Genomic DNA, 26,101 nt, shown 5'->3' on the forward strand with positions numbered 1-26,101 from the left:
CTGCTGCACTGTACAAAAGTAAAATGAATTTAAATGTTTGTTAATCATTTATCTTTGCCTGACTTCTGTTGAAGGGGAAAAAAAAAAGGAACTACATTAAACAATTTCTATAGTTTTTTCATGTTGAGATTTTCTTCTTCTGTCTGGGGTTGTTCTGGTTGCTATATGGGTTGAAGATGGATCCTCCACATTCTTGGAATAATTAATCCATAATTTTTGTTTTATTTGATTTGGATGATGTTTCAGCATTTCACAAGCTTCTTTGAATTTTCTTTCAAACCAGGTTTTGGTGTAGTGTAAGGACTTAATGCCTTTCCAGTCAATTATATGGCATGTTTGAAGTGCGAGGTCTGATAGGCCTGTTTTACCATAGTGAATGTAATTAATATGCCATTTGTGTTCATCTTTTCTTAATGTTCTATTTAAGTAGTGTTCTATCTTTGTTTTCTGAAGTGCCCCTAAATGTAGGGTATGGCTGGCATTCTTGTAATCTTTTTTTGCTTTTAATAGCATTTCCATCGATGATCTTGTGAACTGTCTTTTTATTATAGCCATTTTTTACAAATGTTTGGTTGATGATTTCAAATTCTTGGTTCATAGCTTGTTCACTGGAGCAAATTGTTAGGGTTCTGTGTTTGAGGATGCTAATGACTCCTAATTTTTGTGTTGGATGATGGTATGAATTTGTATTTATGTATTAGCTGCATGTGTAGGTTTGCATTAGACAGTGAAGGAGAGACAGCCTGAGGGGAGATGTGTGATGAGCATGTTTAAAAAAGGAAAAGAGTTCACGATTTCGATGGCGAATTGGATACGTTTGTTCAGGTGGCTTAGGCTGATATCACGGCCCTCTTTGCCCGTGTACTCTGCTTTGGGTATTACAAACCAATGGTACAAGGAGCAACCAATCACCTACGAGTGAAGTTAAGAGCAATCAACCACCAACAGACCATGGCCAAGTGATGAACAAATCCAGCTATAACCTTAACACTGGGGCACTCTCACTTCTGGAGAAAGGCCTGAACTATGCCTTTGTGCCAAGGTCAGTTGACAAATCAGATTTCATTTATCAAATTTTTTATTTTATTTAAAATCATTTATTTTATTGAAAGAGGTCTAAAATCCCCCCCTCTAATTTAGTCGACAAAATACGGGTGGAACTATCGCACATTTTAAACTCTAATAAACAACCAAGTTGAACCTAACCAGAACAGAAAAATTGGCCCTTAAATCCATAAAAAATAATCTAGACATTGTGATAAAAGCAGGTAAAGGTAAAACTATCGTTGTCCTTAATCAGACAGCATACCTGGAAAATATGAACCTATTGGTATCTGACCACAACACATAACAAATGGTGAATCCTACAAACCGCATCAAAAAGGAAACAGTATTAATCAAATCAGTGATCACATGGCGATAGGAAACAACCAAGAAACTTGTACTGCATTATGCCCATACTCCCAGAATTTACAGCCCGCCAAAAATACACAAAACAAACATGGTACTACAACTGATAATTGAAGGAATTGATAGCCCTAATTATTACTTAGCCAAGAAATTAGCAGCCGCACTCAAGGAGCTGGTAGGTCGTTCCCATCTCCTACATAAAAACACTTCATATGAAACATCATACTCAACGACAAAGATTTATTAGTCAAGCTTTGGCTTAACTGCCCTTTTCACTAATGTCCCAATCAATGATGCTATTCTTCTCTTACTAAACACATATTTCTACCAGATATCATGACTCTCTTTGCCCAAGTACTCTGCTCCAGTATTTCGTGTGGCAAAATAATTTTTACCTACAAAAGAAGGTACAACCATGTCCCCTCCCCCGCAACAGCTAACTTTTTCATGGAAGACTTCGAGCAACAAGCTCTAGACTCGGATAGCCTAAAATGCAAAGTCTGTCTCAGATATATTAATGATATTTTTGCCATTTGGTCCCACGGCCACGAAACATTAAATAGATTCCTAAGCCACCTGTACAAACACAACGTATCCAATTCACCATAGAAATCAACAACAACTCTTCCTTTTCTAGATACACTCGTCACACATCTTCCCTCAGGCTACCCCTTCTTCACTGTCTACTGCAAACCTACACATACAGGCCAATACATACATCAAATTTCATACCACCATCCAACACAAAAACTAGGAGTCATCAGCACCCTCAAACATAGAGCCCTAATAATTTGCTCCAATGAACAAGTTTTGAACCAAGAATTTGAAATCATTAACCAAACATTTGTAAAATATGGCTTCAATAACAAAACAGTTCACAAGATCCTCCATAAAAATGCCATTAAAAGCAAAAAAGATTACAAGAATGCCATAGCCTACATTAGGGGCATTTCAGAAAAAAATAGAACACTACTTAAATACAACTTCATGACAACCTTCAAACCCCTGGCAAAATTAAGAAATTTACTTCGCTCCTTCTAAGATTCACTTCTATGCCTTGCCCACCCTGGGGTTTACAAAATTAAATATACCTGTAACCTACCTTACATAGGGAAACAGGATTCACCATCCCAATCAGAAAAGATGAACACAAACCCCACATTAAATACCTCCACTATGGTAAAACAGGCTACACACTCCAAACATGCCACAGAATTCACTGGAAATGCACTAAGTCCCTACACTGCACCAAAACCTGGTTTGAAAGAAAATTCAGAGAAGCTTGTGAAATGTTGAAACATCATCCAAATCTGAACAAAAATGGAGTAATTATTCCAGGAATGTGGAGGATCCATCTTCAACCCATATGGCAACTAGAACAACCCCAGACAGTAGAAGATCTCAATATGAAAGGACAGTAGAAATTGTTTAATGTAGTCACATTTTCTTTTTTCTCACAAGAGGTCAAGGCTAGGATAAATGATTAACAAACATTTAGATTCATTTTACTTTTGTATAGTGCAGCAGCATGTAGCTTATATATTGTACATATGTATGTTTTCCTGATGATGACCTCAATACAGAGGTCGAAAAGTCTATTGTTACTTGCTTCGTGTTAAATAAAGTAATTATTGTAACACGTGTGTTGTCTCCCATAAATTCTTCACTATGAGATGGTAACAGATTTAGTGTAGTCTGTTCTGGAGGAGAATGCGGTTTGGTGTTTTAATATCCTTTGGATTTGGTAGGGATCATAGCCATTGACAGAGAATGTGTTCAAGTTCATTGGAGAGGGCATTATTATCAGAGCTAATCAGTTTTGTGTTGTGTATGATTTTAATGATTTGATAGTGTTGAAAGGGAAGTATACTACAAGGGAAGTATACTTCCCTTGCAGTGTGTGTGTGTGGGGGGGGATCTTCTGCATACTGAGAATGGCAAGGATCCATCATGGTTGGTATATAATTAAGGTGTCCAGTAAGAAGAGCTTTTATTTTTGTCTTCTTCAAGGTTAATTGGTTCCTGGAATGCTGGTTATTAAGATATGCTATGAAAATGTTAAGTCTCATAGCCACATGGAGAACACATTACATAGCACAGCCAAACTGTAGGTCTGTGTGGGAGCAGAAGTTAAGGTTTATTTTCAAAGTCATGAAGTAGTTCAGCGGAGAGGAGGGAAGTTGGGATGCCATGACTGTCACCCTCTGTTTGTAGCATTTTCCTTGCCAAATGAAGCCTGAGTTCATGGCGAACTTAAACGAGGCTGAGCTATTGGGAGGAAACTGTGCTTGGATAAGGTCCATGGTATCCTTCAGAGGAACATTTGTGAAGAGATGCCACAACTAAACATTATGCCACTGTGTTGAGGTGTTAGGTTTTCTATACTGGTCTTAAAGTATGCAGAATTTTTATTTTAATGTGTGAGGAGGATATGGCCAGTATACTGAGTGAGTACTTTGGCTAGGTGTGTGGTTAGTTTGTAGGTGGATGAATCACTGTCATCCACAATAGGATGTAATGGCACATTCTGTTTGTAGAATTTGGGTTGTCCATATTTCTGGGAAAGGTACTGTAAGGTTTAAGTTTATTTCTGGAATTGTAAGGTTTAAGTTTATTTGTATTTTCTACAGGCCAAGAGGTAACCTTTTTAAGGAGCCTACTGAAGAGCTCTGATCTGTGAGTGTGTGATCATAGCAATCCTTAAGCAGGGAGGTAAGTTTGTGTGTGTAATCATGTTAGTTAAAAGACTACAGTGGCATTTCGTTTATCCATTTGAGTAATTATAATTGTTTTGTTATTCTTCATTTCAGCTAGTGTTTCAAATTCCTTGCAGGAGAGGTTGCTTCTTTGTGGTTTGGCTTGTCTTAGTTACATTAGTTCCATCCAGTCTGATGCTGTTTGACAAGTGAGTAAACATGTTGTTCATTAAGAAGGAACTTGACAAAGAGACATATGGTCAGGCAGACCATATGTCTCTTTTGCATTGGGTAAGTGCATTTTTATGTTTTCAAATATATATATAGCATTCCTATTTCAGCATGGAGTCATTAACACCATAAACAGAGCTATAATAATTCACTAACTCTTAAGCAAACATTAAAAATTATTAGCAATACATTTATAAATAATGGCTATAGCAAAAATACCATCAATAAATCTACACCTAAAAAAATGAAAAGATTATAAAACCATAGCTATTCCATATATTCAAGAATTATATTGGTGAAACTAAATGCACAATTCCAATCTATAAAAAAAAAAAAAAAATCACAAAATCTACCAAATTTAGTAAACTGGGCCTCTCTGATCATGCTCTTAACATCCTACAAGAAATTGATTTCAAAGGTACCTGTCCTTATATCATACCAAAACCTGTAAAATTTTGGTCAATCAACCTAATCTAAACAGCAATGGTGGCCTAAAAATCCCACAATACGAATATGGATAGCACACATTCAGTCCACATAACTAATGTTTAAGTGAAGTTTTCTGTTTCATAAAATCTTCATTTTAAAGAGTGAAGGTTTTATGAGCTTTTACCTTGAGCAATAATTTCATCTCTTATTTTATAAATTGGCCACCATATATTGTTTTGTTTCAAATTATCTGCAAGTAATCTCTACCCAACTTTTGTTAATTTATCTACTAGTAATTTTTAACAAAGCACACAGTTTTGATGTTACATTTTTTTTTTAAATTAGTGTTAGCAATGAACAAATTAATGTGATTTTGGCATACTAACACAGTAAGGAACTGTTAGTATGCTAGTAAGCACTTTGATGTGCTGAAATATCCAATGATGCATTATATTGGCAGGATTATGCTAGAAGAAACTGATCAGGTAAAGGATCTTGGAATTTTACTAGATAAGAGGTTGAAGTGCTTGGCCATCTAGCAAAGATTCAAATACAACTCAGAGGATAATTGCAATGCTAAACTGAATATTGACATGTAAGGATAAGGAAAAAGCTTTGATACCTCTACCAGGTTGAGATATCAGATCAGCACACAATAGTTCATTGTGTGCTGATCTGGTCTCTCCTGGTCTCCAAGCTGATGCAGTTAGAGTGGATAAGATGCAATGGAAAGTGTTGAGGATATTGAAACTGTGGACTTTAAATTATGAGAAGCCTGATTTTGTGGACTACAGACACTAGCAAATGGGAGAAAGGGGTGATATGATATAGAACTACAAAATTTCTGAAAAGATCATATAGGATACCAATAGATAGAATATATTTTATGGAAAGTGAGGAGAGGGGTGAGAGAGCATTCATGGAAGTATAGATGTCCTCTTTCTCCTTCATAAAATGAAAACGAATACATGTAGTCAAGAAAGGAGACAATTTTCTCTCCTACAGTGAGAGAAATGTGGATAGAATGACCTTGGCTTTGGGAGGTGGTGAGTATAGCTACAAATTCAGGAAAGGCATGACAGTGTAGGTGATGTGGCCTCTCTCACTGAATCCAACTTCCTGGCGGTCTCTGGTAATAATACTGATTTTCCCTCTTTTCCACTTTTTTTTTTTTTTTTGCCACCCATAAGCCTTCAGGAGAAGTTCCACAGACCTAACACCATCTTGATCAACCACTTCTGGAGCTCGTCTCTAAGAAGCCTGATGTTTTTATGTAAACACTGTATGTTTTCTTTCTTCCCACTTATGTAATGAGTGGTTAATACCACAGATTTGGGGATATTATTATATGATAAGAGATTAAGTGAGAGACAAAGAAAATTTAAAAAAATACATTTATTTACAATATAATATTAGTGTAGATTTATGGTATTGCCTTAATGGTGTGTGTGTGTGTGTGTTTTGCTTTTTTCCCAATATTAACCCTACCAGGAGGTAATTTATTCCTACATGCTCTATTGCATTACAATGCTTATATTACATTTAGCTTACAAGTACTGATTAACATTTATATTTATATTTTTGTATCAATTTTCATATTTACATTTATATTTTTATATATACATATATTAACACTATACAGTATAATTCACATAATATCAGTATTTATGTTAGAACAAATCTGAAAAAACACCCCAACTCAATATCACCAGAGTTAAAGATCGGTACTATCGACATAAGAAGCCTGAATGGCAAAGAAATGGAGCTAGCTGAGGAATTAGATAATTACCAGATCGATATAATAGGGGTGACTGAAACAAAAAAGACAAAAACTGGTGAGATTATTCTGAGCAATAAATACAAAATGTTATATTCAGGCAATGACAATCAAGGAAAAGAAGTGGTAGCATAGTATTCAACACTAAATATGAGGCTAATCTTCTTGAATGGCAGGCAGTCTCAAGTAGAGTGATGTGGGCTAATATCAGAATGGGAAATTGGACAATGAAACTTCATAATGAGTCTTTTGTGGGACTATAGGTCCCACAGAAGGTTCTACTAAGGAAGGGTGGAATTTTTTTGAGGATTTAGAGAAAGCATCTGACACAATGAAAAAGGAAATGTTGTGCCTTGTTGGGGATCTAAATAGCATAGTAGGAAATGATTGTCAGACATACAAAAATATTTTGGGAAAATTTGGAGAAAAGAGCAAAACTAATAATAATAGCAAATATTTGTTGGATTTCTGCTCAGAACATGGACTGGTTATTACTAACACCATGTTCCAACATAAAAATGTGCACAAATTCACATGGAGAGAAGAGGCAAGAAATAAGAAAAGTTTCATTCATTATGTTATTGCTGATAGTGATGTTTTCTCCCTGGTGCAGGACACCAGAGTGTACAGAGGATTTGAAATTGGAAGAGATCACTATTTAGTCTTGAGCAGGAAAAAATTGAATTTCATATTGAAAAGAATAACACGTAAGAAAGTTTTAAAGGGAATAAACGTTGAGCAGCTCTCTGATGTGAACTGTTTGATGAAATGAAAGAGTTTGAGAACAGGAACCAAACTTCAGAGATTCAGTGGCAAGCTTTGAATAAAACCTTGATTGATTCAGCCAGAAAGGCATGTGGTGAGGTTGTCTGCAAGGATAGAAAAATCAGAACTCCATGGTGGACATAGGAAGTTAAAGAGGCAGTGAAGGAAAAGAAGAAGAAAACATATCAAAAGTTCCTGGCAAATAAGTCAGGTTGTGCTCTTAGAGAATACAGAGACAAAGGTAAGAAAGCTAAACACTGTGTAAAACTAGCTAAACAAAAGTCATGGGAGGACTTTGGCAAGAACATAGAAAATAAATATCAAGAAGGTAGCAAAATATTCTGGAGGTTGTTGAAGAAGCTTAAGAATGAAGGAAAGAGTGCTATAAAAGGAATTAGAGATGATAAAGGCGACATGAAAACGGGAGAAAAAGATATCCTTGAAGTATGGAGTAATTACTTTGAAAAACTGCTAAATGAAACAAGCAGTGATGACAGCACAGTGGTAAAAAACATTCACCAGGCATGCAGTCAGGAATACATATCCATACTTGAAGTAGAAAAAACCATCAAAGGCTTAAAATGTGGAAAGGCAGCAGTAGTAGCTGATATTCGACCAGAAATGCTGAAGTATGGTGGTATAAGAGTCTTACAGTGGCTGCACTGCATAGTTCAGAAAGCCTGGACAGAGGGACGAATTCCCGATGATTGGAGTAAAGCTCTCGTAGTACCCATATATAAAAAGGGAAATAAAACTGCATGTGAGAATTACAGAGGTATTTCCCTACTGAGAGTTCCTGGCAAGATCTATGCAAGTATACTTGAGAAATGGTTGAGAAGAATTGTAGAAGAAAAGCTTGGTGAAGAACAAGCTAGATTCAGGACAAATAGAGGCTGTCAGGATCAGATCTTCACTTTAGGACAAATAGTGGAGAAATCATGGGAATATAACAAAGATCTGTATTTAAGTTTTGTCGATTCGGAAAAGGCATATGACAAGGTGCCAAGAGAGAAGCTATTCAATACGCTACAGTTATACGGTGTCAATGGGGCATTACATCAAGCAATACTTAGTGTTTATTTGAGTTGTAAGTCAGCAGTTAGAATTGAAGGAAGTACAGGAAGATGGTTTAATGTTAAATCTGGTGTCAGACAAGGATGTATATAATCCCCTCTGTTATTCATTATCTATATGGATCACATTATGAAGTGGTATTAAACGTGATATCATAATTGGAGATGTTAACATCAGCTCTTTGCTTTATGCGGACAATGTTATACTTATCAATAAATCCGCTTTGAGTCTGCAAGATTCCCTGACTAAATTGAATAACTGTTGTTATAGATATGGTATGAAGGTCAGCAATACAAAGACAATGAAAATAGGCAGAATCATTGAAAATATCAACTGCAATGTGAACAGAGAACCTGTGGAACAAGTAAAACATTTCACCTACTTAGGCACGACTTTTAGTGAAGATTGTAAATTAAATATGGAAATAGACAACAGAATCAATAAAGCTAGTATAGTAGGAAGTCAACTGAATAAGAGAGAAATTAGTCGGAACATTAAATTAGCTGTATACAAGACAGTGTTCAAATCAATTTTAACTTATGGATCTGAGAGCTGGGTCAGAAGTAAAACACTTGACCAAAGACTAGAGACCACAGATATAAAAAGCCTGAGAAAGATTACACGCGTGAACAGATGGCATCAATGGCAATATCATATTAAAAACGAGGATATTAGGAAATAACTTGACATTGTTAGCATCCAGGAATTCATTAGCAGAGCTAATCTCAGGTGGTATGGTCATTTAAACAGAATGGGCGAGGAAAGAGTGGCAAAACAAGTGTTCTCTGCCAGGTTGGCAGGAAAACGACCCAGAGGAAGACCAAGATATAGGTGGATTGATATGGTACAAAGTGCCTTAGACGACAGAAATATAAGATCTGATAATATCGGAGTCTTGACAAGTAACTGACTGATCTGGAGGAAAATTGTAGATAGGATGTTAGTAATGATGTAAATTTTTCATGTAGTACTATCATATCCTGTACACCCCTTGAGGGTACATGGCAGGAATTTGATGATGTTAGATCACAAGGACTGGAAGTTGATTTTATTAGCAAATTTAATTAATTCTATGTTATACTTTCCGATGTCTCTGTTTTGACACTTGTCTCCGTAAGTGATGACAAGTTGTATTAGGCGCATCTGGATGGTGTCCAATAGCTGACAGTCGTAAAATATGTGGTCAACAGTCTGTTGAAGGTGTGGACTGCAGATGCATAATGTTAATTCCAGGATATGGAATCTGTGTAGATAGTGTCTTAGTTTTCCGTGTCCCGTTAGTAGCATGGTTAAACCTGGAGAAATGGCATATTTTTTCAGACGGAGTCTGCTTCCGATGCTAGAAAAGAATTCTTTTGTTGTTGATTCATTTTTTGATGTTTTCTATTCTTCTACACACATGTCTAGGCTTTTCTCTTCTGCAAGTGTTTTTATAATAGATTTTGAGACTTTCTGATAGCTTGTTTCTAGCCGTTCATTTCTAGCTGCTTCTTTAGCCAACTGATACGTGCTCTCGTTTCCTGCTATTCCAGTATGCGCTTTCACCCAGCAGAATTTGATTTCCAATACCTCTAGAGTGAGATTTCCAACCAGATTTCTTGTCTGTTCTATTAATGCAATATGGTTGTTCTGATTTTTTATACTGTCTATAGTGCTTCTACTATCACTCTAAATTGTTGCTGTCTTTGGCTGAGAGGCACTGAGTTCTAATTCCTGGAAATATGTAAGTGACTGAACTATAGCAATTTGTTCTGCTTGGTTGTTGGAACAGAGAGGATGCCGTCTAGAGCATCGTTCTTGTAATATGGACTGGCTGTTGTATGCAGGTGAAGGAACAACTGACATTTCTTTCAGTTTTGCTTCCGTCAGTGTATATTTGGAATTTCACTTTCAGAGCTTTCCTTCTTAATATTTGTTTTCTTTGCTGGGTGAGGCCACTTACTGTAGTGAAGCGGACGTTCGTAGCTATTTGGATTGATGTTGTAACTTCCGATATATCTTCTAGAAGTAACTTCATATATAAGAGATAATTCTTGTATTTTCAGGTAGATCGGTGTTAGAGCTGCAATAACGCAAGCTGCCTCAAAAGATATTGTCCTGTATTCTTTAATTATGAGTATGGCTATAATTAAGGCGTTGAACTCTGTTTAGTTTTTGTCAGTTTATCTTTGATTTTAGTGTATGTTTCCAGGCAGGTGAAGCAGAAGATATAAGTGGTAGTATAGCACTGGTATATATCGTTTTTAGCGCTCGTTGGCCTAATCCCCAATTAATCCTTGCCGACTTAGGTAGGAGGTTTACTATTTGTAAGCTTTTTTCAGCAACATACAAGATGTGCTTATTGAAGGTGAAATTTTCGACTATTGTTACTCCTAGGTATTTTAGCTCACTGGCTACCTCGAGAACTTCTCCGTTTAGGAAGACTGTTACAACTTGTTTTGATTTTTTTCATGAGATGTGGCGCACTTTAGACTTGGTGCTACTGAGGTCACTTTCTTCTCGCGTGTCCACTCTGCAATTTTAAAGAGTTCTTCGTTGGCTGTTATTTCTAACTGTAAGCCGTCACCTCCCCGAATCATTATCATCGCATCATCGGCAAAGGCTATGACTTTTGTTTCAGCAGTGACAGGAAGTCTTAAAAGCGAGTTGTACAGGATGTTCCAGAAACCTGGCCCACAGCAGGAACCTTGCGGACAGCCTCGTTTGACTTTTTTCGTATCATAGTTACTCTCTGTCCGAAAAATAATTTTTTTTGTAAGGTAGAGTAAGTTTTTAGGGCATTTTAAATCTATTAATTGATTGATTATGGCTGGCCACCATGCAGCATTGAAAGCTCCTTGTACGTCGAGTGAGATCAGTAGTACATCTTTTTTTTTTTTTTTGCTGTAAACCACATAGTCGTAGAGTATGTGGTCTGCCAACTCTTTCACTTCCATAATTGCATCTACTGTGCTGGACTGGCACAGTAGATGCAATTATGGAAGCAGCAATCAATACGCATCTACTGTGCATATTGATTGCTGCTTAATAAGTTTCTTGAGTAGACGTAGTGCATTATTCGGTTAATTAGAATTTTTTCTAGTACCTTGCCAGCGACATTTATGAGGCTGATTGGTCTGTATTTGTTAATTTTGTCGGATATTTCTTTTCCTGGTTTGAATATAGATATAATATTTGAGTGTTTTCCATACTGAAGGAAATCATCTGCTTTTTAGGCATCTGTTGTAAACTGTTGTGTTCTGTGTGTGTGCGCGCGTGTCTTTTTGCATTTTTCTCCCAATAGTAACCCTACCAGAAGGTAATTTATTCCTATATGCACCATTGCATACAATGCTTATAATTACATGTAGCTTACAAATACTGATTAACATTTATATTTTTGTATCAATATTCATATTTACATCTATATTTTTATATATCCATATATTAACACCATATAATTCACACAATAGCAGTAATTTATGTTAGATTACAGGCACTGGAAGTTGATCTTATTGTAAATTTAATTAATTCTGAGTAATACTTTTCGATAATTCTCTGTTTTGATACTGGCCACTTGTTTCCAGAAGTGATGACATGTTGTATTAGGGGAATCTGGATAAAGTCCAGTAGCTGACAGTCGTAGAGTATGTGGTCAACAGTCTGTTGAAGGTGCAGACTACAAGTGCATGATGGCGACTCCAGATATAGAATCTGTGTAAGTAGTGTCTTAGTTTTCCATGTCCCATTAGTAGCGTGGTTAAAACTGGAAAAATGGTGTGTCTTTTCAACAGGAGTCTACTTCTGATGCTTGGCAAGAATTCTTTTATTGCTGATCCATTTTTTGATGTCTTCCATTCTTCTTCCCATAAGTCTAAGCTTTTCTCTTTTGTGAGTGTTTTTATAGCAGATTGTGAGTACTTCTGGTAACTTGTTTCTAGCTGCTTCTTAGCCAGCTGATCTGCTTTCTCATTTCCTGCTACCCCAGTATGAGCATTCACCCAGATTTCTTGTCTGTTCTATTAATGCTATATGGTTGTTTTGGTTTTTTATGCCGTCTATAGTGCTTTTACTATCACTGTAAATTATTGCTGTCTTTTGATGAGAGGTGTTGAGTTCTAATTCCCGGAGATATGTAAGTGACTGAACTATAGCAAGTTGTTCTGCTTGGTTGTTGGAACAGAGAGGATTCAGCCTAGATGCAGTTCTTGTATAATGGACTGTCTGTTGTATGCAATGAAAGAACAACTGACATTCCCTTCAGTTTTGCTTCCGTCAATGTGATAATTCATCTATTATCACTCCTAGGTATTTTAACTCACTGGCTACCTCGAGAACTTCTCAGTTTAGGAAGACCATTACAGGTTGTTTTGATTTTTTGTGAAGATGTGGAGCACTTTAGACTTGGTGCTATTAAAGGTAACTATTTTCTCACGTGCCCACTCTGCAATTTTAAACAGTTCTTCGTTGACCATTACTTCTAACTGTAAGCCGTTGCATCCTCAAATCATTATCATCGCATCACTGGTGAAGACTATGACTTTTGTTTCAGTAGTGAAAGGAAGTCTTAAAAGCAAGTCGTACTGGATGTTCCAGAAACCTGGCCCATAGCAGGAACCTTGCGGGCAGCCTCGTTTGACTTCTTTTGCTACAGTTGTGATTTTTATTTTGTGTGTGTAAAATGTTTGTTTTGCAAGCACTATATACAAATTTGCATTTTAAATAAACTTATCTCCTCAAAAGAAAAAGGCCCACAAACTTAACACAGTTAAAGAACATAAACATTACACAAGATTTCTTTTCTTCAACATCACAGGATGTGATGAGAAGACAACAATCTTTAAACTCATAAAAATAGTTTCTTCCTCTCAATAATGGCCATCTAAATGTAAGTTTCTTAGCTCATACCTGTTTTTCTTCTAAAATAAGGAAGTGCAACCTTGCTTAAAAAAAGAATGTATGTCTTTCATATTTTCTCTGGAGTATCAGTTCCTTTCCTTAAAACATGAAGATAATTTTTAAGTTCCTTATTTCCTTGTGGAAACTTCTTATCTTTACACACAAAAAGAATTCATATCTTTCAGGTTTACAGTGCTCATCTAGAATATGTTTGCTGCACACTGTATCACAAAAAAAGAACTATCAGTTGGTTTGAGAAAAAAAAAATTATCTATGTCACAACTTTGCTCCATATAAAAGAAATTCCTCCATTAATTTTGGGATAACTGTTGTTTTCCCTCATAATGTTCTTTTCCACCTTTTTTGGCTTTTGTATTCTTTAAAACTCTTTCTGCCCTAAACTTCCAGCTCTTTCAGAATGTCCTCTCTCTCTCTCTCTCTCTCTCTCTCTCTTTCTATATATATATATATATATATATATTATTCTCTCTCTCTCTCACTTACTAATTCAACCTCCTCTTCAGAAGTACAATGTTCGAGCAAGTGGACTACTGCTTGACGTGGTAAATAACATGGTGGTGAGATGAACATTGCTTGTAAACAAACCTACAGTTCTTAAATAGCATGAAAACATAGCCAGAAAGTCAGCAAGTTCAATATTTTCTTCTCTAAAGTTTATGTTACAGAAATAAAACTACATTACAAATGAGTTCTTTTTACAAATAAATATCACAATCAAACAGTTTTCGATGGACTGTAAGTATACAAAAATTTCTTACATAAATATTTCTAATTACAAGAAATAGATTTTTTTTTAATACATTTTGGAAATTTTTACCTACATGCTAAATAATAAAACCAAAAGTTATCCTTTCTTTTTTATTTATCTATCTAATCAAAATCTGTCACCACTGCTAAAAATTAATGTAAGATAAAGTGATATTGCTAAATAGTAGATATCCTATAACCATCTTGATCAACTGCTTCTGAAGCTCATCTCTAAGAAACTTAGGCAACCATATTATGTGCAGAGCAGTCCAGATGTTGTATCAAAGCCTTATAAAGATGGAGAATAACATCCTCATTCTGAAAAGCATTCTTTATTCTGGTTGAAATGTCTTATTTGTTGGAGAAATGCACTTCAAGTCCTTGTTAAAGAATTTTAAATATAAAGTTGAAAAACGATAAATGATATTTATCGTTTAATTCAAATAATATCTAAATGAAACTTTATTCTTCTAGACAAGTGTCACAATTTGCTTCATAGGCCAAACAAAAAAAAAAAAAAAAAAAAAAAGAAGATTATATTTTTTTTCCCTCCAGATTTTGGATCCCACACATCACAATACTCAATTTTTAATTCAAGATATTTTATACACTAACCTGATAGCCAGTATAGGACAGGAAGTTTGCCTTCATCAGCATTTGGTGGAAGATAAACTGAAAAATTCATTTTACACTTCAATTCTTTACTCTCATGGCTGTAGACTGTTTGCTTGCCTTGAAAGCAACGAGAACTGGATTCAAGGGTCACTTTCGTCATTGTACTACTAAAACAAAATACCAAAAATTGTTAATAATAAAATGAAGATTAGTAATTATTTTAAAGATTGTGAAAAAATCATTTACATGCAATAAAATAATTAACACAGGAAATCTAATAAGGCATGGCATGTGTTCAACAAAACTCAGCATGTCAGAGATTATAAACTATTTACTCAAATATAACTCACCCTCGTGTATATCTCACACCCCTGATTTTACTTTATGAAAAAAGAAATTAAAGATTCGCACATGATAGTGAATGTTATAGCAGTTTCAAATATTTTGGAATTCTTCTAGGATGCTTCTGACTGCATCAATACACCTAGTTCTTGATCTTCCTCTGGGTCTATTTCCTACCATCTTGTCATCAAACGTGTTTTGCTAACCTTTCCTCTTCCATTCTATTTATTATTATGGGCGACTCCAGGGAGTCAGACTCATCAAGGGAAGCCCTAAACATCTTGCCCACACAACTATACGACATTCTCACAGTATCTATCATACCTTGCCTTGAACTCACTCACCGTCATAGCACCCACAACAGACTCTGGCAGCTTATTCCATTTACCACTCTAAAAGTAAAGAACCTAGCTCTAACACCCTTGCAAATCACACTCTTGCCCAGCTTCCATAGGTGTTCCCTAGTTCTCTCACCACCAGTCCTGATCTCAAAAATATCCTCTGAATTAATCCTATAGAAACCCTTTAGCAATTTGAATGTCTCAATCATATCTCCCCTTTTCCTTTAACTACCTAGGATGTATGATCACATATGAAAATGAAAAAGATATAAATGTAAAAATTGAAAAATATTTAAAAATAACAGGTGTAATTAACTCTATATTTAAACCAAACCTAGTTCAAAAACAAACCAGACTAAAAGTATACAGTACATTAGCCCTACCAGTCTTAATGTATGGAAGCGAAATCTGCACAATAAAACAAAAAGACAAAGATTAATAACATCAGAAATGAAGTTTATGAGAAAAACTGCAAAGTATACCCTATTTGATCACAAAAGAAACGAAGAAATTATAAAAGAATTAAATCAAGAACCAGTAATAGAAAAAATTAAAACATAAATGGATGGAACATGTTCAAAGAATGAAATCAGAAAGATTATCAAAACAAGCCTTAAAGTACAAGCCATTAGGAAAAAGAAAACCAGGACGTCCTCTTAAACGATATTCAACGATGACTTCTAAGGCCGGAACAGGCCATGCAAGGCCTAAATCCTTGATACGATATATGATGATGAGTTGTGGACAAGTTTCTTTTGACCAAATTAAGCAATTCAATTTTTTGCATATCTGGGGAATGAGAAATGTTATAGTTTGCCCACCAATTAGAGATCCCTCGACACTTCTGCGCATGTCAGAAAAAGGAGAATCCATTCCGAAAATAGGGTAATCAGTCCGTATTGTGGGATGAGTTGTTTATTATTATAGGTTGGAAAATTAACTTCTCTTTTATGATTACTGTGGTTAATTATGTTGCTTGTATAACAGTTGGAAAATTTTACCTATAAAGCATGTGATTTCGCGTGTTGGTGACAAATTCGTACGTCCTTCATTTCTTTCTACCCTTCAGCATGAATCGATTATTCTTGGCAAGACTCCAAGCAGAGACCTACAAACGATGGGCCAACTATATTTGCAGAGAGCCAATCCATAAGAACTTGCTTCTTATTAATGTTTAATTGAATGGAGTGATATGAAGCATTATCAATTATAACAACAGAATTTTTAGGAAGGTTTGGAATCAGTTTTTCTTCTGCCCACTTTTCGAAGATCATAGAATTAATTTGCCCATGGTAATCTCCAGTAGTTGAATTGGCTTTGTATAGTAAGTTTGAATTCGGTAAAAAACCCATTTCTTCACCCGTACATAAAATTATTATGAGCCATGAGACATTTCCGGTTTGTAGCACTCCACATTCTTCTTTAGATTGTCAATATTTTCCATAAGTTAAATTACTATCAATCCAAGTTTCATCTAGATACACAATCGGTCTTTTCTCCTCCCTGAAACATTGTATTGCTCTTCAAATACTGCATTCTAGATAAAGCAATGTCACTTCGCTCCATGATAAGTTTCCTTTTATTCTGGGACTTTTTGAAACAAAATCCGATTTCATTAAGTATTTTCCTTAAAGTTTCTCTTTTCCAAGGAAAATTAATTTTTTTCTTTAAGCACAGGAATCAATTTCGGAACAGTTGGCACTCAAGATCTCGACCATGTAAAATTCATGAATAGTTCTTCTTATACGGTCTACATCAAAATCATTCAAAGCTATGTTTTCGATGGTTTTCTTTCTCTAGCACTTTTTTTTAGGAGATTTAAATGTTGGCTTACCTTCATCTTTTGATGCCCTATAAATCAAAATACGCCTGCAATTGCACTTGCACGTTTTATGACTTCAGAAATGGGAACAAGGGAACTGCCTTCTAACGATCCTTTTCGCAAGAGCTACTGAAAGGTTTAACACCAGAACTTATTGACTGCACTGGATCCATCATACAAATTAATAATAAAAAAAATGCAAAAAAAGCAACAACAAAAATCAAACTACTACAGCGACAGACAAGAAAGCACGTGATTTCATATGTTAGTGACCAATTCGTACATCCTTCATTTCTTTCTCCCCTTTAGCACGAATTGACTATTCTTAGCAAGTTGCCAAGCGAAGCTCTACAAAGTGTGGGTGTACTATATGACAGATCTATAAACTTCTGAAAGAGTGTTATAGATTAGCAACTGATGAAAATTTTCATTATACAGAAGGTGAAGAGATGATGGGGGGGGGTATCTCTGGAAGTTAACTTAGTGTGCAGTTAAAGGGAAACAAGCTAGATTTTCCTCACAGGAGCAGTGAGCAATTGTGGAACAATTTACCTGTTAAAGCAGCAAGTGCATCCAATGTGAAAGTTTAGCAGAAGGTACAGGGGAAGGAGGAGAGACAATAAGGGATGTCTACTCCTGTCAAGAAATGAATGCAACATCTCTGTAAATTTTTAGACAGTAAAGAACCTACTTATGTGCTTTTTCATATAAATGAAGTAAATAAAATTAATAATAATAATAAAAAAATTATTTCTCATTTGATCTCCTATTATTCAACTATCCTTTTCAAAATTAAAATTTAGATTTTCTACTGGCACAGAGTGGCTGAAGAAAAATGTAAATCTTTTTCTGGATTCATCCATTCATTTAGCTCTTAATACACAAAACATCAGTAGCTTTAAGTGGTTCAAATCTCTTTAAATTCTGCTTTGCATATTTTTATTCACATATAACATAAATGCAGCCTGTATGTGATGCTCTATGTAACTAATTTTGGCATTTAAAAAACTTTTGTTTATTTGATAAGGTAAAAATAAATACTTTAACAGTGTTGTAACAAAGCTGCACTGGCCTGTGAGGAACTAAGCAATGTATGCCCTTTCTCCCTCACCTTCCTGTCTGTATTAATGGAAAAAATGCAATGAAAAAAAATCACACTGCTGTTATTACATACTACTGGAAGATTTCTAATGCATACTTCAGCAGTTATATTAGATGATGTCTATGGTAAGCGGCAGACTTTTGGAAATTAATTAATTTTAATTAATCCAATGCCAGTAAGAGAGAAATAAGGATAAAACAAAGACCCTCCCCCTTAACAGTTCTCTAACTTTGTCTATGTTGCAGGAAGAAAGAGTGCTGCAATAAAAGTTGCAAACTGTTGAACAGAAAATCAAAAGAAAATATAAATCTCTGTTAAATAGGAAATCAAATGAGTGAAAATAGAAAAAAATGGGAATGGAGAAAGGTGGGAAAATTCTGCTCAGTAATGAGATGCAATAATTAGTAGAGTTAGATATAAAGAAATTGAAATAAGAGATACGAGTATTTGCTTTAAGGTTAGTGCTCACCATGCCTATTTATTATTACATAGTAACCCATGTGAACAAACCTATGCACAGTACTCAACATGCAGCCACATAGCATTATAAAGAGGGTTAATAACTTCCCTATCTTTACTTCTTAGTGTATTTTTCAACAACCAAGTAATCCTTTGAGCTATTTTACCAACTTTGGCAATATGCCCTCTGGACTTCAACTCTGACCATCTGTCCTTTAGCCTCATCAATTTCCTGTAATCCAGTACCTTCACATGCGATGGACAGTATTCAACATTTTCAACTCGAAGGGCATAAATGAATAGAAAATCCTCAACACCACAAGGTGTCGAGGATTTTCTATTCATTTAACTGCTGCTGTATCTTGAGGATAAGGTGGTTAGCTCTATGCCTCCTGGTGTGTCCTATGTCTGTAGATGCATGTGTTCATGGGCTGGTTTGCCTCTTCTGAGGGACGAAAAGCCTGAGTTTCCAGGTGAAAAAAACCCCTACCTCCTTATGAGAATGGTTATCTCACCTTTGGTTGAAAGAGGCCAGATAAAGGTTCCTCGTATCAGGAATTGAACCAGGGTCTTTCCGACCAAAGGGCTTCATCTATACTGACTGAGCTACGAAGGCTCATAACCTTACATTTTTCAACATTAAATTCACAATCATTATCCTTTACCCAAAATGGCACCTTATTTAAATTATCCTGCAGGATATCTACATCACCTTTATCAACCAATGTCCTCCTTAGTTTTGCATCAGCAAACAACTGAATATCCCTCCCCTCTTAAATCTTTCCCTATATCATTGATACAGAAATTAAATAGTGGCCCTAGTACAGAACCCTGAGATACTCCATTAGTCACTCTCATTCTCCTAGATTCCACTCCACCATATACTACTCTCTGGTGTGGCTGCCAACCTCCCCTCCAATCCATGCTACTAGCTTGATATCCATTCCCATTTGTCCCAACATTTGTAATAGTTTTCTATGTGGTATTCCCTTGGCAAAGTCCAGCAATATCATGGTGTGTCATCATTTTCTTTATAGAATTTCACTGTCACTTCAATTTAAAATGAAAATAAATTACTAAGAGAGAGAACCTATCCTTTATAAAGCTGCACTTGCCCACTATAAAATATCATATCCCTTATCAATTCACTGTTAGATTTGACCTTTAATCAACTTTACTAATACTTTGACCACTCCTGATATATTAATTGGTCTGATGTTTGCAACTTCTGTTTTGGAGACAACTTCAGAGCACAAAAACAGTTTGTCACAATATGTGAAACAAAACAACAATGTGAATAACAATGGGACTAGTTTAAACAACTGCAACATAAAGATTGAAGTCCTAATTAGGTGCCATTTATGTTGAGAAAAAAAAAAAGAAAGAAAGAGCGAGAGAAAGCAAGTATTAATTAGGTCTTAAGATGACTGTCTCCCAAATTTTTGGTAAATTTATATCACCATCCTTGTTGAGGTTTGGAGTATGTTTCAAGGCTTTTGTCGATTCCAAGAACAATCTCTCTAACACTCCCCCCCCCCAACTGATCCTGTGCAAGGGTATCTGAGGCATGCTGCTAGACCCAACTTGCCATAACAACAGTGCTGGATGTATTTTTTATGTTAACTGAGGCAGATGTCTACAGTTCTTCCTGTCTGTCCATTACTATAGACAAACAGGAAGTGAATCCAAAACATCAGTTACATTAATAATAATAATCCCCCCAACCTTCACATCATGTGATGTGATAGTTTGGAGGGGGGTAGAACAAGAGGTCATTGCTGAAAACTGTATAAGGAGGGCATGAGGAGCAGGTTCTTTGCATGGAGAGTGGTTGGCGAGTGAAATGCATTGCCTAAGTGGGTTGTGAGAGTGTGTTTAAGGCACAGTTGGATAAGCAATGTTTGCAATAGTGTGTACCTTCCACAATGAGTCTCTAACTCCATGGAAATCAGATGTTAATAATAATAACAGTTACTTGGTTACCCCCCCCCTAGACCAACTGGCTATGCTTATATCAAAAAAAATTTCATTCGCTTCAAATCTTTAATCCAGAATTTAGTTTTTGGCAGTACTGACATAATGGATAGTTTTGACATCACTTAATTATTCACCAATATCCTGCCAACACTGTTACAACCACTTTTCTTACAGCTTTTCTTTTAAACACTCCTCTATCCATCACACCTTCCTATCCAATGGCTAAAATGCTTTTTCTTATTGCAAGTTTTTTCACTGGAGTTGTAAATTAAAGGTGCCAAGAAATTATATTCTTGTTTAACCCTTATCCATTGCCTTACTATCCTGTGCAAAATATCCATTCTTTTGGGTTGTCAAATGCTATGCATTACGGGAAAAGCCACTACACAGACCAGTTTTTACCCTTATTCAGGTCTCACCAATAGGAGCCAGACTAAGAAGATATACCAAGGTTGAAGTAAAGCAGAAATCATATATATCCCATATACAAGCAGTGAAAAGGTGTAAGATTTTATTATTAAAAAAATCTAGATTAGGGCTAGCTGTCTCCTGCAGAACTTCAACCTTGGTATCTCTTCTGAGTCTGCATCCATTGATGAAACCTCAATAAAGGTTGAAACCAGTCTGATTAGTGTCCCTTCACTTGATGCATAGCATTCTTACACCTGAAAGGATGTGTGCTTTGAATTATTTTAATTATTATTTTAATTGCGGTTGAAGTTTCTTTATTACTAGGATACTTTATTATTTATTTCTTTATTACTAAGTTTCTTTATTATTAACGCTTACACTTCGATAAATGATTAAACAATATAATTTCTTGGTATCTTTCAATTAAAAAGGTTTTTTAGTGCCTGCATTTCACATCCCTCTTAATACACAAAGCACAGTAATGTTATTACTATTACCCATATCACGAAAAGTTTGGCGAGTGTAGAGATAAGCTGTGCGTGTAGGACGTGTCGCGATGAGTCCGACTCCATGGAGGCCTGATGATGATAATATCAAAAACACTTGGGAAAAAAACAACTTCAAAAATACGTTAGTCACGATACGTCAACTATCTAGAATATAATGATATTCTTGATGAGTCGTTGACTCCATGGGGTCTTAGGTAATAATAAAATATTATTTTTAACGCCATTAAAATTATTAGTGAAATATATTTCGCAATACACAGCAACATGGTGAACCACACGTTTCGTTTAAAAAATAACGTTTTGTCGTCGGGAGAAATGTGAAGAATAAACGAGTACATTATTTACTGCCGAATCGTTGGGGGGGGGGGGCTACTATTACCACAAGTCCTTGATTATTATTATTATTATTTTTTTTTTTTTTCAAAATTCAGCAGATTCCAGAAATTGCCTGATATTTTAACTGGTTTGGAAAAACACTGTACTCAAGACACCTCCCACATGGCTATATGTCAATTCCTCAATATTTACTGCTGTTAGCGAAAATTTGTCACCCCTTTTTAAATTGAGAAGCACACATCTTATAAAAATAAAAATATATTTATAGGACAATTTATAAATACTAACATGGTAAATGTAGACTACCCACACAACATTCACACTTCCTGCAGGTGTCTGATAATAATAACATACACAACAAGCCTCAGCACGAGCGAGTGATATAGCAAGAACAGTACTGACCCCCCTAACTAACTGAAACGCAACATCAAAATATAGCACGATTAAAACTTATCCGTTCAAGAGTTTCTGAAAAAATAAAATATCCGTTCAAGAGTTGCTGAAAAAATAAAATATTTCTACCAAGAAATTGTTATACTCCATGTTATTATATATTGCATATCAACAAAATATACTGGGCCTCCATGAAGGTGCAGTATATAAAAATAATAATAATAAGAAAAAATCATAATTTAAAGAATTTGTGGATTGCAAAAGTTGGTTTATAGGTGAAAAGGAGGAGAGGGAGAATCATATAAACATTTAAGTTACTTAAAGAATTATATGGGACTGATGCAGAGGAAATGTTTCAGTACTGGGTTGGAAGAAGCAGAACAAGTGGGCACACCTGGAAGTAGTGTAAAAGTAGGTAAGCAAGTGTGTGTGAGGACTAGATTTGTCGCTTTGCGAGTGGTGAATGAATGGAATGGGTTGCCTAAGTCAGTTGTGATTGCTTTGTTTGTTTGTTAATGGTAAGCTAGTTATCGCGTTCATAGTTTCGGTCTCATAAGCCTTATGAATACATGGAGATACCCGTGCAGTAATAATAATAATAATAATAATCCGATAACAACATCACTTCTTTAGATCCCTGCAGAGAAATTATTAATTTTTTTATTTTATTATTATTTGACGCATTCAGGGAGTCCAAGGACTCATCGAGGGAGGGCACCTACTCTACAGCTCAGTCTCCACTCAATCCACCAACTGACCGCAACTGCACCAACGCCATCTACCGCCGACCACCACCACTAGTATTTCCACAGACACTCAAAAACATCCATGCCCACCGCGGGATTCGGGCCCACAGCCTTTTGACTGGAGGGCGGATACACTAACCACTCGGCCAGCCAGGCCGGCTAACCCATCAGAAAAAGAAGAAACACTCGAATTTTGGAAGTCAATCTGGGACAATCCTATTGAATATAATAAAGATGCCTCATGGATTAAGGAAATATAATTAGAAATGAATTAAAAACAAATGCTAAATGGCATTATTCGTAAAGAAATGGTCAGCGCTCAAACTAGAAAATTATTTCTTGCAGGCCTGTGTAGCTCAGTGGAAGTGACGCTTACATCCTCTACGATAGGACGCCCAAATATAGACTTATTGTTCAAGTCTAGTTGCCGAGTGGAGGAACTTTTTCTAATCCTTTCTTCGACCGATTCCCGAGTTAGAAGATTTCTGGCATGGGCAAACAAGTTTTTCGTTCCTTAAACGAAAGAAAATCGACCGTAGAAACCACATTATTTCAGACAGTAACATATCATGTTAGGATTAGATACCAAGAGATGGCAGCACTTGTTTGCCGGCCTTTTATATCGGTTGACGCCCATGGTTAGTGATAAACAGTGGCCAGTTATCTGTGATCGGCTACTGCTGAAGATTGAACTGCCCGCTCAGTCTTCAAAAGCAAGATTGGGTTAAAAGGACTTGCATACTTCATAAAAGGGAATAAAAGGTTGCCTATTATTATTAGATTATTAGGATTCTGCTTTTGGCTTTTAATGAGAACGGACGTATTATTTTAGACTGAGCCTGATTACATTGCATAAAAGGTTTCTCAGCAATCTCACATTGCACCTGTGCTGACACAGTTTAATTCCTGCTGTTTCCCCCTCTGCACGAAACATGGAAGAGGTCAAATGGCCAGCATGTCCCATCCACAATGAGGACCAGTGGTGGTTTTAAGGTTTTATAGGGATGTAGGTTTCCAAATTGTGGCCAAGTGAGATACTGATACTCCTTTTCCCCAATTAGTAGGTCATAACAAGACTAAATTTGCTAGTAGATCAACTTAGTCCATATGACTTTTGCTGGCAGGCTTCAAGCCCTGCGGGGTTATATACTGCTAGTAGTCCTTCTAGGTCTACAGGATACTTTGCTGGCAGGCCCTAGTCCTGCAGGATTATTTATACTGCTGTCAACCAATTTCTGCTTACAGAAAATCACCACTTTGATATGGAAAACATCAAAGAGCATATCCAGATCCTTAATAAGGAGCAGTCGCTAGAGGTACTGAAACTCATAATAGGCAAGCTTGAATCTGACTGGCCGGATTTCATAAAACAGTACATTAACTCTAATGATCAGGATGGAGAGGAGGATAATGTGATATCACAAGAAGAATTCATTGCTGCTCTGTCACCAAAATAACCCTGTCAAAACAACTCTCGGGTAGAGCATTCTAACAAAAGAAGAACTATAGAGGACCAGATGGATGAATACTCACGAACACCAGATGTCACGAGGACCACCGAAAAGGTTCCACCTGTTATACTAAGGGACAAGGACAAATGGACCACTGTCACATCAGCCCTTAGGGAAATAAAATCTCACAATCCTGGGCTAAAAATCAAGATGCAGGAGTTAAAATCCAGCCTGCCTCAGTCACTGACTACAGACAATTGACAAAACTAATGGTGAACAAAAGTTTTCCTTATCACACTTTTGCTTTGCCCAGTGAAAAGAATCTCAAAGTAGTAACCTAAGATGTCACCCCTGAAGATATCACTACTGACCTTATGAATCGGTCATAAGACCAGTAAAAGTGGGCAGGATGCTCAGCTCAGATAAACGGCCAATGTCACTGGTGCTCGTAGAAATTGACAAGGCACAGAAAGAGATATATGAACTGACTGCGATCTGTGGCCTCAGAATTTCTACTGAGCCACTAAGGAAAAAGTCATCAGCTGGGCAGTGTAATAGGTGCCAAAGGTTTGGCCATGCCCGAAAACTTTGCAAGGAAAATTACAGGTGTCCGAAATGCGGCGAGGGCCACCAGACCGTCATGTGTACCAAGCCAAGATCCACACCAGCTAAATGCGCCAACTATGGAAGACCTGACCTTGCCAACTACAAGGGATGCATTACACACACCCAAAGAACCGAAGGTCATCAAAAACTACCCTTCCAACACATTTCAGTAATGCTCGAGACAACCATGCAGGTCGCACCCCGGTCCAAATTATCTCCAGCTTGACAACTCAGGAAAGGAAACAAATGCCCAAAACTTATGCAGAGGCAGCACAAACAAAGGCTGCTCCATCCCATGATCAAATAAGCTCAAATCTAGCATAAGTATTAGCTGCCTCACTAGCTACCATGTTACAAGAATTCAGCATGACAAATCATTCGCCATCCTCCACGAAAAGATTCCTACAAGGTACCCACTCAATTCTGACAGCCCTCAATAATCAATAATAGAATATTCCATTCCAACTCTTTATGATCACTGCATAGAACGCCAATGGACTGATTAACAAAATCCTAGAACTGCAAGGGTTCACTCAGAGACACAATCCTGACATAATATTAGTAAATGAAACACATCTCAGGCCAACTAATAACCGCAAGTAACAGAACAATATTATGTACAAAACAGAGAGATTCACCAGCAGTGGAGGAGGAATAGCCATATACATTAAAATTACCTAAGCCACAATGTTCTGACCAATCCACAAACCAAGAATCTAGAGATAACAGGCATTGAAGTTCATACCAACACGGATAAACTAGATATAATCCCAAATGAGCTGTTTGGATTTAGAAAAAACCACACCACCGTTCAACAGATCTATAGGCTGATTGAATTCATCTCCGAAGTCTTCAACCGGAACCTCCACACAGCTGCGGTCTTTATAGATGCTGCGAAGGCTTTTGATAAGTTGTGGCATGAGGGTCTTCTCTACACACTCATCACATTCAACATGCCTACAA

General features: G+C 36.4%; 1 protein-coding gene across 3 annotated transcripts in view; it reads right to left on the reverse strand.

The window, feature by feature from the left end:
- The window catches only part of LOC150094509 (S-formylglutathione hydrolase), a 144,971-nt gene extending 122,614 nt beyond the window's left edge, over nt 1-22,357 (reverse strand). For 2 of the 3 annotated variants that reach the window (XM_090412487.1, XM_090412485.1), the window contains exons 1-2: nt 22,231-22,357; nt 14,644-14,810 (exon numbers count right to left, since the gene is read on the reverse strand). In XM_090412487.1, the coding sequence (XP_090268613.1) occupies nt 14,644-14,803 (160 nt within the window). In that variant the 5' untranslated portion in view covers nt 14,804-14,810; nt 22,231-22,357. Of the gene's footprint in view, nt 1-14,643; nt 14,811-14,993; nt 15,132-22,230 lie in introns of those variants that run through there. The other variant, XM_090412486.1, reaches the window with a different exon arrangement.
- Between the last annotated feature and the right edge of the window lie 3,744 nt (nt 22,358-26,101).

The sequence above is a fragment of the Typopeltis vanoorti genome, chromosome 22 (genome assembly GCF_054136105.1).
Source record: "Typopeltis vanoorti isolate ZY-2024b chromosome 22, IOZ_Tvanoo_1.0, whole genome shotgun sequence".
In the NCBI taxonomy this organism is placed as follows: Eukaryota; Metazoa; Arthropoda; class Arachnida; order Uropygi; family Thelyphonidae; genus Typopeltis; species Typopeltis vanoorti.